This window comes from Oryza sativa, chromosome 2 (genome assembly GCF_034140825.1).
Source record: "Oryza sativa Japonica Group chromosome 2, ASM3414082v1".
NCBI lineage: Eukaryota > Viridiplantae > Streptophyta > Magnoliopsida > Poales > Poaceae > Oryza > Oryza sativa.
Genome location: NC_089036.1, coordinates 18,240,989 through 18,253,514, shown reverse-complemented (window position 1 = coordinate 18,253,514; position 12,526 = coordinate 18,240,989). Strand labels below are relative to the sequence as shown.

The 12,526-nt window shown below is 41.1% G+C and overlaps 1 protein-coding gene and 1 long non-coding RNA gene across 2 annotated transcripts; both read right to left on the bottom strand.

The window, feature by feature from the left end:
- Positions 1–2,375: 2,375 nt before the first annotated feature.
- LOC136355031 (uncharacterized) lies at positions 2,376–3,304 on the bottom strand. The gene is made up of 2 exons (XR_010739044.1): positions 2,906–3,304; positions 2,376–2,814 (listed from the first exon to the last, which is right to left on the bottom strand). It is a non-coding gene; the product is annotated as an uncharacterized lncRNA (long non-coding RNA).
- A 3,626-nt stretch (positions 3,305–6,930) lies between these two features.
- LOC4329421 (uncharacterized) lies at positions 6,931–11,357 on the bottom strand. The gene is made up of 2 exons (XM_015771437.3): positions 11,061–11,357; positions 6,931–9,613 (listed from the first exon to the last, which is right to left on the bottom strand). The coding sequence occupies exons 1-2, from the start codon at positions 11,074–11,076 to the stop codon at positions 7,506–7,508; spliced, it is 2,124 nt and encodes a 707-aa protein (XP_015626923.1). The 5' UTR covers positions 11,077–11,357; the 3' UTR covers positions 6,931–7,505.
- Positions 11,358–12,526: the final 1,169 nt, after the last annotated feature.

Below are 12,526 nucleotides of genomic sequence, written 5' to 3'. Positions count from 1 at the left end.
AATGAATCATAATTAATTCTCATTAGTGCCATAGTAGCTTATGCACCTTAATCAAATTTACTAACTACATGCCACTAGTCACTAGACAATGCAACAGATCCTTCACAGAGTTCACAAGACCTAAGCATTAAAACTCACTCAATTCCTTTCATATACCTGTAATTTTCTTGATCCCTTCTATATCTCTGAAATTTCAACTTGATTCCTTCATTTCACTGTTAAGTTTGGTTGCAAATGTCTTTTATGCCCTTGATTATTTAGGTTTGAATATAAGCTTAAAAAATGATTAAAATAATAAGATTAAATAATTAGTGCAGAAATTTAATGCATAGTACGTGCATTTTATGAAACTAATGAGACTAAATAATTAGTGCAGAAATTTTTGACATAAATAAAAATGTAATAAATTAAAATTTTTATTTGAAATTTTAATAGGGCAATAGATTTTCTTTATTGGGAGCATTCATAAAGAAAATATCGTGAGCATTGGTAGTCCTATCTTTGTATGAATGCTCCTCATTTTTATGATTTTTTTCTTAAAAAAATAAATATATATTTTTATTTTATTATATAAAAATAAATTTTGTCATAAATAATGTATCGCACAACAAACTCATAACTATAATAGTCTCATGCGACAAACTTTTACATTTTCAATTATGTAATTCATAAATTTATGTGTTCATCCAAAAGTTAAAATGGTCATTTTTATCGAAAGAGTAAAATACATTGCCGGTCCCTAAACTTGTGTAGTAGTGTCACTTAGGTCCGTGAACTTGAAAATTGCAGGTTTAGATCCATGAACTTGATTTAATGTACCACCCTAGTCCAAATGTCATTTGACTGCGTTTGACCGCCAACGTGGCATGCCACGTAGGCAACAATTTTGCTCTTAGGCCCCTCCACATCACAACATGTCACATATATCTCCTTGTAGCTATATAGCGACACCAAAATCCCAAGAAAAAATCTCAAATTGTTCTTCCCTCTCATTCTTCTCCTTGCATGTATAGAAGATGTGGTCCCGATTAGCAATTGACATTGCTCTGCACTCCAAAATAATCTTATCCTTATGCAACGGGTACTTGATCAACAACACCTTCTTCCAGCGACTTCAAGATGAGGACGAGCTTGGAGAATCCATGGGGATGCCTAGCGTGCAAGCCGCATTGCACTACCTCCCGCTGCACTGTGCTGCCTCCCGCCGCACTATGCCACCGCTAACCCCGTTTCACTGCGCTGCCTCCTACCGCTAATCTCACCGCCGAGGCTGCCACAACCACTACCTCTCGGCCTCCTTCCGCTAAACTCACCATCAAAACCCTAGCCGATTTAGGGATATTTGGGGGGATTTGGGTTGAAATGCACTGGTCAGGGTAAGTTATGTGCGAAGGTATATGTGGAGGGGCTGAGAATAAAAGTGTTGCCTACGTGGTATGCCACGTTGGCGGTCAAATATAGTCAAAGGACGATTGGACTGGGGTGGTACATTAAACCAAGTTTACGGACCTAATCGTGCAATTTTTAAGTTCACGGACCTAAGTGACACCACACAACAAGTTTAAGGACCGGCCATGTATTTCACTCTTATGGATATTAGATGGTCAACTGACGAAAGGGGCATGGAAGGGATCAAAACCAAATTTTAGAGGTATATAAGAAAGTAAGCAAAATTCAAAGGTATAGAAGGGATTAGCTAAAATTTCAGAGGTATACAAGATAAAATTGATTTCCTCATTAGACAATACCTCCCATTGATAGTAGTAAAAAATGTAGTGAGGAAAAGAGTGATCCTTGCAAAGATGTCAAAAAAGGTAAAACTTAAAATATCATCATCAGGATATAAGTTCACCAATCATTACATGAAAAAAAAATTGTTTATTGGCAACTGGTAGACTGCTATTCTACGTGCTTAACTGCTGCATATATGACTTTACATCTACATATTCAGATATTTCACTCTTCAGATACAGAGAGTGTTTTTTGGGGATTTTTTTAGGATTCAGAGCTTTAACTCGTCAGATTTGCTGCAAAACTACATTGGTGTTTTTTTCTTCTAAAGATGAAGAAGAAAAAGAAGAAGATGAAGATTAAGTTTTTTACGTAAAATGATGTGGTATTTACATACGATTGATTGGGTTTTAATTATTATAAACTTGAAAAATAGATTAATATGATATTTTACTGCAACTTTCATATAGAAAGTTTTCGCATGAAACGCACCGTTTAGCAGTTTGAAAAGCGTGCCACGAAAATCTTAAGCTTCATCCAATGTGCAAATTTTAGGAGGAATTTTGGTCAGTGATTAGTACAAAATGCTTCATCTGCGTGTGCAGCCATAGCCTGAAACATGGTCTGAGCAGAGTATTTGGACATGGAGTAAAGAACAGTACGATAATTCTGAATCTGAATTATTCTACAATCCAAAGAGCAATACTGGGGATGAAATTTCACATTTTGAATTACATGCGCTGCTTGCCATCAGAAAACCATATTCAAAAGGTATGAATAATAGCATCTCATTGCAAGTGAAAACAATGAACTAACAACTTGGAGTTCTATAACTAGACTTTAAAGATTTTAACTTAGCAAGATATCAACTAACATACGCTCTGAATAATGAAAGAATCAAGATAATCAATATGCAGCAAACTTAACCACACAAGTTCTAACAGTAGGAAAATATATATCCACGTAAAATTAATTGAAATGTATACACCTGGATGAGATAGTAGAAGATGCCGAGTTTCTCAAGGTCCTTATTGGATTTAGGGAAGATCCGGTGGCCGGACGGAGAAGGAAGTGGCGAAAGATCTTGCAAGGAGAGAAGCCAGAAAAACATAAGCTTCCTGTCCACTTCTTCCTCCACATGAGTAGCGGCGGCGAGAGGAGTGAAGGGGCGTACTTGATGCCATGGTTCTAGGCCTGGAGAAGGCCGCGTTGATGCCCAGCAGCATGTACCCGAGATCCTTGGCAGTGGTGGAGGAAGAGGGGCAGCACCGGGCACCGGCAATAAGGAAAAAAGGGAGGCGGCGACAGCACCAGGGAGGAAGGGAAGCACCGCCGGCTGATGCATCTAGAGGCGGCAGCTCCGGTGGATGGGGTGAGAGGAGGCAGCATTCGCTGCAAGAGGAGGTGGCGGCGTTCGCATCGTATAGAGGAGATGGCGGCGTGTGGGATTCGTTCTACGAGGTAGGATCATGGATGAATTTCCTTAGGATTTGGGGGTATTCAGCCAGGAAACTTACCTTCCCGGACCTTGCAAAATGAACTTTTGGGTAGTCTGGGGATTTTTCCCCTTCGTGGTGGGCTTTCCCTTCTAGGCTGGGAAAAAAGCCAGGATCCTAGTCTTTTACAGCTTTACCTATCTTCCGAACATGGTCTAAATGGGTGTGCACTCTGTAGCCAATCCAACTGGCACAAGACCCACTAACATGCATGTAACCCAATTTTTACTAAGGCCCTTAAAATATATGAGAGCTAACACGTACACAAACCCCATTCCTTGATCAAGCGGGCCCCTTGAGTGTAGCTGGGCGGGCGCTAAGCGTGCGTAATCGCTCGAAGTCGACCACGGCGTACGATCAACATCTTCCTCGGTAAAAACCAAGCCCCAGAAAAACTGAACCGAACTTCTTCATTTTATTTTGCTCGGTTCTTTTTTTTTTCCTAGAACTTTGCATCGATCGGTTGACATTTTAAGAAACTGAATTCCATATAGCTTAAAAAAACAAACCGAATAAACCGAACACCCACGCTTAGTATAGGGTGCGCTCGGGAAAGCTTACAAGCTGGGCTACTCGTTTTACGTGAGTATGTATTCTTTTTGGAATGGTTAAACGTTATGTTTCGTGACAAACTACTCCCTCCGTCTCATAAAAAACTAACATAATAACAGATATGATACATCCTAGTACAATAAATCTGGATATATATCTATCTAGATTCATTATACTAGTATATGTCACATCCAGTCCTATATTCACTTCTTTTTGGAAGGAGGGAGTATCTACATAAAAGTTTTTTTCACAAAATTAAACAAATATTTTATTCATATTCATAGTAATACTTGATTAATCATGCATATCTATCTTGTTTTCCGTGCAGCTGATTAGCTAAGCTAAGCTAAAAGGCTCTACCGAACTATTAACTTGCGGACTTTCGGGGTCACATAAACGAATTTTTTTAAAAAATAATATGATTTTAATGAAAACTCACAAAAATATATGTCGGTTAGTCAAAATCACAAGTTTAGCACCCTGTCGAACAACCGTGGTTCGATAGGGGAACCCATCGAACAACTGCAGTTCGACCGGTAGTTGGTAAAAAAAAAAAAGTACTTGCTACAGTACCCAGCAGGGACATATCGAACATGAAAACTTTGATAGGTGTGCGGCAGGACATATCGAACAGGCAATGTTCGATAGGAGCACGGCTACAGTGCTCTACAGTGTTTTTTTTCTCTTTTATAAAATTATTTTATCACCTGTCGAACTCTCGATAGGTACCCTGTTGAACTGCGGTTGTTCAATAGGTACCCTGTCGAACCACGGATGTTCGATAGGGTGCTAAACTTGCAATTTCGCCTAACCGACTTATATTTTTGCGATTTTCCATTAAAATCGTATTATTTCAAAAAAAAATCTCACATAAACGATCTTTCCCTGAGCTAACACTGGTGAAGAAACCATCTTTACTCGGTCGCCCAAAATCCACAATAGTCCCGGTTAAAAACTTTTTGATCTTTAGCTCTGGTTGGTAATACCAACCGAGACCAAAAAATCAACCAAGCCACGCGCCCGCGCGCGGCCGCCTCGGTCTCTCCCCCTTCCTCTCCCCTCCCCTCTCATTAATTAAACAGCCTCCCTTATCCCTTCTCCATCCTCAGCCTCACCCAATCCTCCATCCCTTCTCCTCTCCCATTCCTCTCCCTTCTCTTCTCTTCTCTTCCTCCTCCTCCTCCTACCACGTGAGGCCGGGCGGCGCGCGGCGGCAGGGAGGGCCGCGAAGTGGCGAGCGGCCGGGCAGGCGGCCTGCGAGGCCGGCGGCGGGCGGCCAGCGAGGCCAGCGAGGCGGGCGGCCGGGCAGGCAGCCTGCGAGGCCGGCGGCGGGCGGCCGAGCAGGCGGCCAACGAGGCCGGCGGGTCCGGCGTGGCGACGGCGCTTCCCGGGCGGGCAGCGGAGCCCGAGGCGGCAGCGGGCGGGCACCGGCCGCCGAGGAGGCGGGTGGCGGGTGGCAACGCTCCCCAGGCGGCGGCGGAGCTCGAGGCGGCCGGGCGGGAGGCCGGCAAGGCGGCGGATGAACGGCACCTGATCTCTGCGATGTGGTTTTTTTCTGATCTGTGCGATGTGTGCGGTCGATCTATGCGATGTGGATTTCTTTTTCTGATATGTGCGGCCGATCTGAGCGATGTGGATTTCTTATTCTGATATGTGTGATGTGTGATGTGTGAATGATTTTGTGGATATGATTTTGTGATTTTGTGAATGATTTGTGATGTATTTGGGGATAGAAAATGCAGCTTGATGTATTTGGGGATTTTGTGAATGATGCGTGGTGTTCGAATGATTGGTGGATAATATGAGTGATTTGTGGGGCTCGAAATCATGCAAGCAGCAGGAAAAAAAAGAAAAAAAGAACATTACTCCCGGTTGGTAACTCCAAGAGGGACTATAGTCCATGTTGGTAACTCCAACCGGGACTAAATATTCATTTTTAGTCTCGGTTATTTCAACTGTGACTAAAAATGATTTGATTTGTAGTCCCAGTTATATAAGCGGGAATATAGGAGGGTTGTGAAACGGGATTAAAAAGGGTTTGTCCACCAGTGTATTACCGACTATTCACTCCGAAAATGCCTTTTATTTTCAGAAATATGCATATGCTCGCACAGGGTGAAGTACCTTTTTACAGCAAAATCTGCGAACGTCACTGAAATGAACTATGTGCGCTGCGTACAAGTATTTCAAGTACTCGAGAACATCAAAAGGAATTCAATACCATGGAAAATTATGCTACTATTATATCATTGCTCCCTCCGTTCTATAATAGTATATAATAGTATAAAGCACAACCACCCTTAACCCAAAGATGAAAAAATAATTATTATCATCTTCTAGTTTAGATCACCCTAATAAATATAATGTATGCATCCAATAGAATTAGAGATATTGAGGATGGAGGATTTAAAAAAATAATAATTTAATGGAGAAGAAGTCCTAATTAATTGTATGCATACATGTATGCCATATATTATAAAACATCTAAAATAAAAAAAAAGGTAGTTATGCCTTATAATATATAGAACGGTAGTTGTGACTTATATTATAGAATGGAGGGAGTAATTAACAACAATGATTCTATTGCTCATTGTTGGAAAAGGTGGAGGGAGCTAGCAAACTTCCAGAACTATAATTATGAAACCCAACTAGTCAAGCCAAATTGCCCCCAAAAATAAGATACTCCCTCCATCTACTTTTGATAGTCATATTTCATCTTGACACATAGATCAAGGATAAGTAATTCTACTTATCATCCATTTAAACATGCTACTAGTCATTCCTCGTAAATAAGCGATTCATTAATATTTACATTTCTCAATGTTCATGTAGCCAATCATGTGTGGAACAATGAAGAATCATGCATTAAATTTGAGAAAGTTATTGAGATGATAAGTTGTTGGATTGAAATATGCCTATCAAAAATAAATTTTTTAGATTTGGAAAAAAATAAAATTTTTAGATTTGGAAATATGACTATCGAAAGTAGATGAAGGGAGTAGGATACACGTACAGTTGAATTCTATTCGTCACGCCATTAACTGAATCTCCAAAGAAACAATAATTTGTCTGCATATCCAGATTATCTATGGCCTGAAATTCTCACAACAATATATGCCCGTCAGGTAAAAAACCTGCTCCTTATAGCACATAAGGGGAACAACTTTTTTTTTTTGACATTTCATCGAACATATCAACACCCAGCAGTTGCAGCCTAGCATGATTGAAGTTTGTACAGCTGAACAAGAACAACATTTACAAGAACTAGGTGCACTTGGAACATAGCACCCGCAAAATAATTTAGTCAGAACAAAATGCTACTCTGCCACACCACCTCTAATCACAAATCCATTCTGGAACAATTTCAAAAAAGCAAAAGGACCAAAAATTGATCAACTATACCACACACTCGAGACCCGAAGAAAAGCAAAGACTTAAGAGGAGCACTCGCCAAAATAAATCATGTTGCAGATATCCTCAGAAGATCTCTACTGCAGTCTTGTGCAAAGGCGACACCATTTTCAGAAATCCAAGTTGAGGATATCAGCAGCAGATTGTGACTATGGAAATACCCTTTAGATGAAATGGAGCAAGATGGAGGGGGATACTAAGTTATGGACCTTTTACGAGACAGGCGAATAAATTATCTACAACAACAATACAGGGTATGGAACGACCATTCTTGATCTTCCATATCGTACTTCCGCACTAACATGAGCTGCAGTACTAACTTGATGTATCAATCTCCTTGCCATGATCTTCATTGATGGTTCTTCGTAACCTTCTCAACCATATCTCATAGTCCATCGGATATGGGGTTCCACAAATGCTGTCAACATAGTCTGCAAAAGCTTTCAGCACTGCTGAGACATCACCCAACTTCTGCTGTATAACTCTCCTTGACCAGGATGTCTCCCTCCATTGAAGTGCACCTTCAACTGAGTCAAGCTCTGGGCAAACTCCACCACAACAAAAGAATAACAGATAAATTAAGCTTTCTGCATCAGATGCTGCACATAACTTGCCTTCCTGTAGAGCAAATGTAGATGAGAAGAATAAATTCATTAGAGGCCGATCCCTGTCTTCTAAGATAGCATGGCCCCATCCAATAAGTACAAAATATGGATGCCTTGAACCATTGCTCACACGGATCACATTCTCTGGCCGGATATCACCATGACGGATTCCTGCAGATGATGCAGCAGCAAGCGCAGACAAACAGTCATGACAACATCTCAGAGCGTCCTCAACACCAAACAGCCCATTACGAATCAGATTTGAAATAGTTTCACCAACTGGCGAGGTGACAAGTATTGGAGTACTGCACCATGGATGGCCACAACTCCCACTAGAGTTAGGCTTGTTACAAGGGCCTGGATGGACGACACGTCCAGAAGCAACCATCTGTGGGACATATCTACTTGAAATGCCTCTTTGCTTCATCAAAGTAAGTACTTTGGTCTGCCTTTGAACTTGATACCAAGAATTCATATCTTCCCATGCTGGCTCCAAATGAGAAGGGCTGGAGCCTACATACAACAGATGGGTTTTGGTAGGTTCTTCTACAGGAGTAGCACTATAGATAGGAGGTTCGCTGTCTGTAAGAATATCATTGATTTGAAAACCCTTCTGCCAATCAGCATCCTCCATCAATACAACAGATCCTACCTCAAGCTTCAAAATTTCCTTTGGTTTTACATTAACAGCTCCCTCCTCTTGTACTTCAACAATTTCAGGAGAATGACTTTGCTGCTGGAATCGAAACAAACCATTTGTATTAGCTTGCCTGCCAACCAAATGTCTTTCTGATCTTCGGCTCTGTAATCGGGAACTATGCTCTGTAGCTAGTTCATCAAGAGAATACTTTGGTGCACCACAGAACTGGATCATTGAATGGAAAATTGCAAGGAGAACTTGAAGAGTCCCAATGTCGCCCCAGTTAGCATTGCCAAGTTTGTTCCATACGCGGTCTATGGAAGAAACTGTGATTTGTGCATGCTTTTTTATCCACTCTGCAGCAGAGTCATAAACATTGTTCAAATCAAAATCAAGCTTGTTCAGATCACCTTGGACATTTACCACTCCTCCAAACTGTGAATCAACAAGAAGGACGTAAACACAATCTGAATTTTGAAGAACTGTGGAAGACCTACTAAGGCTTCGAGAAAGTAGAACACGCAAGGCAAAGAATAGTGCCTCCCCCAAAACAGCCGGAGATGGCTGTTGGTCATTCTGCCCCGAAAACATTCCAATATCAGGTCTCAACAAAGCCAGTACAACAATATGATCCCACCTTCCTTGTGAATGCTTTAAACTCTTCAGCAATACAGCCGTTGCACAAACGCCATCAAGTCTCCCACTGCTAATAGCCTTCTCAGCAGGATAAAATTTGGAGCTTGTGCTGTGTATACAGGCAACAGAGAAAGGCATCGATTCATCAGGGCCCCAGAAAGTTTCCCACAAACCCTTAATACTTGCATGAAGAAAATCTTCCAAAGCAAGATGTGCAGTAGCTTCAAAAATATCTGATGTTGAGGCATGAAGAGCATTTGGCATCCGTACTAGCTGTTGGAAAGTAACACCTTCTATAGCATAGTCAAAATTTTGTAGTTCACTTAGGTCAAAAGGAACATCAAATGCTGGCTTCTTGAAACCACAGTCTTCACTGTGCCCAGAGAACCAGTCCTCTAGGCTTGATGTCAATAGTTCATTGTCCACAAACTTCCGGAGAAAATCTTTACAGATAGAAGATGATGAATTCCTTTGTCTACCATGTGATGAAACACTAGACTGTTTTGGTCCTGATGCGTCTGATCCACGATCAGGAGATTGCCCTGCCAAATGTCATTAAAAAAATTGTCAAAAAATATGTTACAGTTGGACAATAGGGCTTCAAGAAATTTTAGGTTTTTAGTTAAGTACAGGTAAGTAGGTAACAGAAAGTAAATGATATGATCAGCAATTCAGCATTGAAGTTTAGATGTCCCATTGGTTAGTGCTACATCATGCAAATGAGAAGCAATCAAACAAATAAATTTCAGGTAAAGAAAGGGCACGGCTTCCCAGTTGAGCCAGAAAGTTAAATGTACAACACATTGTGCACATCAATTTTTGTATTTTACTTTAAAGTACCAACAAGCAAATGTATAATAGAGAAGATAGAAATTTGTATATGGACAAAGTAAGAGCACTCATGCTCAACGTATCTACAAAATAGATTTCTCAAGTTGATATATATTCATCAAATTAACAACAGATTCAAGAACTACTGTTGAGATGATTTATTAACCAAACAGAGGCAACAAGTGCACAAAAATTGGCATACTGATAATAAGATGTAGTGTATAGAAATTATAGATGGCATCTTCACTTGAGTATAACAAAGAACAAGGTCTTGTTTGTGCTGTTATGTGATTGTAACACAGAAAGTGCTCCTTTGAAGCACAGGATTGAAAAAAAGGAGGATTTGGAAAAACACAGGATTTTGAAAGGAATATAAGTGCAGAACAGATGATTGCAAAACACAGGAAAAAAATACAAGAATGGTCAATTTATTAGGGCGCAGGAAAAACGCAGGAATCGGATGAGAGAGATAGACTCCAAAGGAAATTTTCCAAGAGGTTAGAGCTCTTGCTAACTTTCCTTCAAAATCTCTATAGGAATTTCAAAGGGAAGGATAAGATATCCTTTGTTTCAAAGACCTTCATAGATATTTTTCCTATAGGATTGAAATCCTCCAAATTTCCTATGTTTTTCCTACAAATCAAAGGGGGCCAACTTGTTTGTAATGTGAAATGCACAACACTTGTTAGGCTCAAAAGAGCTTATACGATGTCTCCTGGGGCACCATTTTTGAAACTAATCGTACAAACTGATGTTTTCCTTGTCTCCCACAGAATAACTTGAGCTAAATCATTATCTTAGTTCTTGCGCTCTGAGCGTCTAAAATGTGCCTATTGGCCTTGAAGTTCAATTGAGTGGCAACCCTAGCACTGAATTAATCCTACTTTACAAAACTAGCATTCCTTATGTTGAATTATAAACAACACACATAGACCAAGGAATTGAATAAATTGACTATAAGCTACTAGTCTTCACAACAAATTGTTCCCTTATTCACCCCTGAAAGCCAGGGCGATCCACACCGCAGCCGCGTGCTCCGGCTGAGTGCCGCCGCCGGGGACGCGGTGAACGTTTGTTCTCGAGGCAGCACAGCACAGGCATACATACTACTACTAAATAAGGAGAGAGAGAGAGAGAGAGGGAGGGAGGGCGGCGGACCTCGCTGCGACTCCATGTGCGGGGATCTCCAGAATTCAGCGTCGCAGTGGCTAGCCGGATCTGCCCCGACGCTGCGCTACCCACCCGCAGCGAGGGACGAAGAAGACCCAAGACCAAGACGACGAACCCCAACTCCGCCGCCGCCGCCGCCGCCCACCGGCAGATGGCTCGGATCCCCGGGACTCGCGCTCCCCCCCAGCCCTCGGCGGCGGCCCTGCTCCACCCGCGATGGCCGGAGAGCGTGGGGGGATTGGGGATCTGGGAGGAGTCCGAGAGCGCAGCGCAGCAGCACAGCTCAGGGGAGGTGGACTGAGGCGTGCGAGCAAATAGCCCGTGTGGCTACCGTGTAGGGGGGAGTGGGGAGTGAGGCTGACACGTGGGCCCAGCGGCGGCGGCGACCCCCCAACCTCTAGGGTTTCCTGCGTAAAATACCCCCGGGGTACATCAGTAAAACTGTCATAGTACAAGAGCTAGAGTGAAAAAAAAACCACGATCACTTAGTAGCTCAGTCCCAAAATACGCGCAGCTATAAGTTTACTAATCCAACTTTAATTGTCTATTTTATTTAATTTTTTTTAAAAAAATAAAAAATAAGTCACGTATAAAGTATTATTACATTTTATAATCTAATAGTAATAAAAAATTAAATAAGATGAATGATTAAAGTTGAACAGGAAAAGTCATGGTTGCGCTTGTTTTGGGAGTGAGGGAGTAGTCACAAATGGCCAAGCGGAAAGCTGCGCTCTTTCGCTATCGGCTACTGTGTATTATTAACGTTGTTGTTATTATTATTATCTTAAACCAAAAACTAAGCAACGTATCCCAGCCTTTTGCTAGTGTCCGGTGTGCTTTCAGGTGAGCTTTTGCTCGTACTTACATATGGGCGATTAAGAATTGCAAAGCTGATCTCTCGCTCTGTTCATCAGAAGCATTTGAGCTGGCCGGGCAGTGTGTGTGTGGTCAAGGCAGGCAGGCAGGCATGCTGCTAGCTGTTCCAACAAGACACAATAATGGTATGTGCCAAAAGAGAGGCACACTTTGTTGCATGCTTGCTCGCTCACTGCAACAAAAAAAAAAGGAAAAAAAAGGGCTAGGCTAGGTGGTGATCATCTCAAAGTAAGCGTGCATGTATACAAGTATATATGCTGATATGCATATGCTCTTGTGTCCTTACCATATTACTATATGTATATAGTATGTATATTGTTGCTTTATCTGGTTCTATAATTCTTCATATTTTAGGTAAGGTTGAAATTAAATAAAATAACTAGAACTTTAACTATATATAGATTTTAAAATATTTGGTTTGAAAACGCTAGTCTTAAAAGTAATTTGATAATATTAAATATTTACTTATTTTTATATGTTATAATAGAAAAATATAGTCAAAATATGTTTAGAACACTGTGTCGTTGTTCAAAATATCAAGAACTACGAAACTGAAGAGGGCAAATCAAAGATATCCC